Source organism: Trichoplax adhaerens, genomic scaffold (genome assembly GCF_000150275.1).
Source record: "Trichoplax adhaerens TRIADscaffold_1096 genomic scaffold, whole genome shotgun sequence".
NCBI lineage: Eukaryota > Metazoa > Placozoa > Uniplacotomia > Trichoplacea > Trichoplacidae > Trichoplax > Trichoplax adhaerens.
Window position 1 is genome coordinate 1 of NW_002061438.1, and position 3,129 is coordinate 3,129.

The 3,129-nt window shown below is 34.7% G+C and overlaps 2 protein-coding genes across 2 annotated transcripts; one reads left to right on the forward strand and one right to left on the reverse strand.

The window, feature by feature from the left end:
* Nucleotides 1–192: 192 nt before the first annotated feature.
* Nucleotides 193–1,094, reverse strand: TRIADDRAFT_62817 (uncharacterized protein; the record flags this gene model as incomplete). The annotated part of the gene is made up of 2 exons (XM_002118777.1): nt 193–524; nt 1,067–1,094. 2 exons carry the CDS (start codon nt 1,092–1,094, stop codon nt 193–195), a joined length of 360 nt encoding a protein of 119 aa, XP_002118813.1.
* A 379-nt stretch (nt 1,095–1,473) lies between these two features.
* TRIADDRAFT_62818 (uncharacterized protein) lies at nt 1,474–3,123 on the forward strand (the record flags this gene model as incomplete). The annotated part of the gene is made up of 1 exon (XM_002118776.1): nt 1,474–3,123. A coding segment is annotated over one exon (1,650 nt), but the record flags the coding sequence as incomplete, so codon positions are not given.
* Between the last annotated feature and the right edge of the window lie 6 nt (nt 3,124–3,129).

Sequence of the window (3,129 nt, forward strand, 5' to 3'; positions counted from 1 at the left end):
CTTCACTGGCTCTTCTGAACTTATTTGTTCTTCAGCTTCTACAATTTCAGCTGGTTCTTGTGAAATCATTTGTTCTTCAGCTTTTACAATTTCAGCTGGTTCTTCTGAAGTTATTCGTTCTTCAGCTTCTAAGGTTTCAGTTGGTTCTTGTGAAGTTATTTGTTCTTCAGCTTCTACAATTTCAGCTGGTTCTTATGATGTTATTTGTTCTTCTGCTTGTACGACTTCAGCCGATTCTTCTGCTTCTTCATCGGATGCATGCTCTTTAATTTCTGTAGCTTCAGTTGATTCTTCCGAAGGTGCTTGTTCTTCAGCTTTTACAATTTCAGTTGCTTCATCAGATATATACTCTTCCGCTTCTGTAGCTTCAGTTAATTCTTTCGAAGGTTCCGCAACTTTTACTATTTCGGTTGCTTCTTCACTAGATTTATGCTCTTTCGTTTCTGTAGCTTCAGCCGATTCTTCTGAATGTACTTCTTCTTCAACTTTGACAACTTCAGCTGTTTCTTCATCCGGTATCTGTTCTGTATGGAATAAAATAACAGTAAGTATGATTAAATCAAACAGGAAAAATATAAGCTACGAAGCAAACAAATAAATCAGGTTTGGTTTCATATAATTTTATCAATAAATTTAGCCTAGGTATTATTATATGTAGGATACGGTACTAATGATAGTTTAGATGTAGTTGTAGATCTTCTGTTACTAGCGATATGGAATAAGGTATTGCAATGTTAGATAACTATATATTAGTGTATGTGCTGTTCATATCGATTACGATACTAGCTGGGATGTCAGTATATAGTAATCAGTTACAGTAAAGGTATACGGTCTTGGTTAAGCCTAAAGTAGATCGGCTGCGATAAGTAGGTCATTATTTAAGGCAAGGACCGCGTGTAAGGGAACACATGTATTTAGCTGTTCTTCTCTGTAAGGGCTACAAGCCGTGAGACAAAATAGGAAATAAACACCCATTACATAAACTACCGTAGAGCCTTCACTCATACTACATTTTAGATATTGAGTGATCCAACCGCCGCATTCCGACACAGAATCAATAACAAACTAATTAAATACACAGCTACTGTAGTCATTGCGTTATAATATGACGGCAAGCACGGTTAAATCATACAGGAGAAATATAAACTACGTGGTAATAATAAATCGATTTCGATGTTTACATAACTTTTATACCGCATTAGCTACTTGATATCTTGAAGGCGTACTATCTTATTGTTGTCGAATAAATGAACGCGTGAACCAGTGACTTACTTTCGATAATCACCTATCCTTTATATGCACGCTCCTGTTAATTAATTTATATGCTAATGTCTCTATCCTCTTAATGTGCTATCCCGTGATGCAGTTTTTGCGCTATAATGTAATTATAAGTTGCCGTCAGTATTAATCGAAGACGATCAATGCACATAACAACGAGCTTGTAAACTCTGTAAAGACTAAAAGTAGGCCGAAATGGATTCTTTACGAGATAAAATATTATCTTCTTTGAATAATAGTTATTTTCATGATAAAATAGATCATACATATAGCATTAAAATTAAAGTACTCAACCTCGACGATGATAAAGAACGCAAAGATTTACTCAGTAAAATACAAGACTCCATCGCAGAGGCAAAAAGGAAACAATTTTTAATTTTTCTTCTCAAATTCAAGCAAACTCATTGGATGACAACGGTGATAAAGCAAGATTCAAATAGTCTAAAAACAAGAGCACACTTTTTGAATTCCCATCTAGACTCCAGCAATTTACAACCAAATGCATCTTGCGATTGTGAAGCATGGATAATAGACTTCATTCAAGCTATGCTGACTACACCTGTATTTGGACGAGATAATTACAAAGACAGTATAGATAAATTAATAAAAATCAGCATGATGAATAAAAAAGATGACATCATGAACGCAAAAATTAGGGAAAAGCTTTCCTTTCATTTCCTAAATCATTATCGGCTAACAATTTCAATTTTTTTTTCCAGCTACGAAGAATTATACACGTATGCAATCTTATCAATTAGTGACCTTGAAAACACTTCGTTGCTGAAGGAAGAAATAGAATATCATAAATTACGAATAAAAACTTCAAATCTTATCAAACATTTTCTTATTGTGCCTATACGTACTAATGCTGGAGATAGTATTTCAATGGTGATATTTAAAAATGGCCCGCAGGAACCTATCTATGCTTATGCAACTCATTCGCGCAGAGGAAGTCAAAATCTTGATGAGGATATCAGGAAGAAAGATTTCGATTGTCTCCAAAGTATCCTTCGAGAGTTTTTTCATTCATGTGATCTGGTTAAATTATCAGTAAATATGGAAGGTTGGCAAATTAATCACACATGGACTTCAGCATCAGTAACAGCTATTGTGGAAGCAGTAATTATTGTAACTGACTGTACAAAGTTCATAGATAAACCACAGAAATCACAAATGCTACTTGCTTATATGAAAATGGAGATGGAACAATGTATCAAAGCCATTGATACAAATCTTAACACCAATAGCAAGAGGAAACTAGAGCCAGCTCCAGAAGGAATTAATGACGAAGAATGCATTGAAGCTGAAGATAGAACAAGTGAAAATGAAATGGACCACGGGCTAGACTGTGATAACATTGGATATTTACTATATACAAAATGCGACATCAATGATCAATTAGATGATGTCTTACCAGTAATGGATGTTGACGTTAAGGAAAATTCCGAATCTGCAGATACGAATGGTTACGTTGATGATGAAATGAGACGTTTTCTATCCGAAGATGATGCTAACTCTTGGGCGAGTTCAAATGTTTCCATTGAAAATCACTCTGACTATTTGAGAAGGTTTCTAGACCTATCAATGAAGTATGATAGTCGCTTTATCATTCTACCCATCAGATTTGAAACGACCCATTGGGCTATATTACTGATTAAAAATACACATGAGGAAGAGCATTCAGAGAATCTTGAGGCATACTTTTTTGATCCAATTGGTCCTGATAAAATCAGATTTGAAGCTGTCAAATCTAATTTTAAGTTAAAGAGGGTCTATAATCTTTCGATAAAGCTATCACAGGAAAAAAATGAGAATCTTGGTACATGGGTAGCAGTAGCAATAAAAGTAATT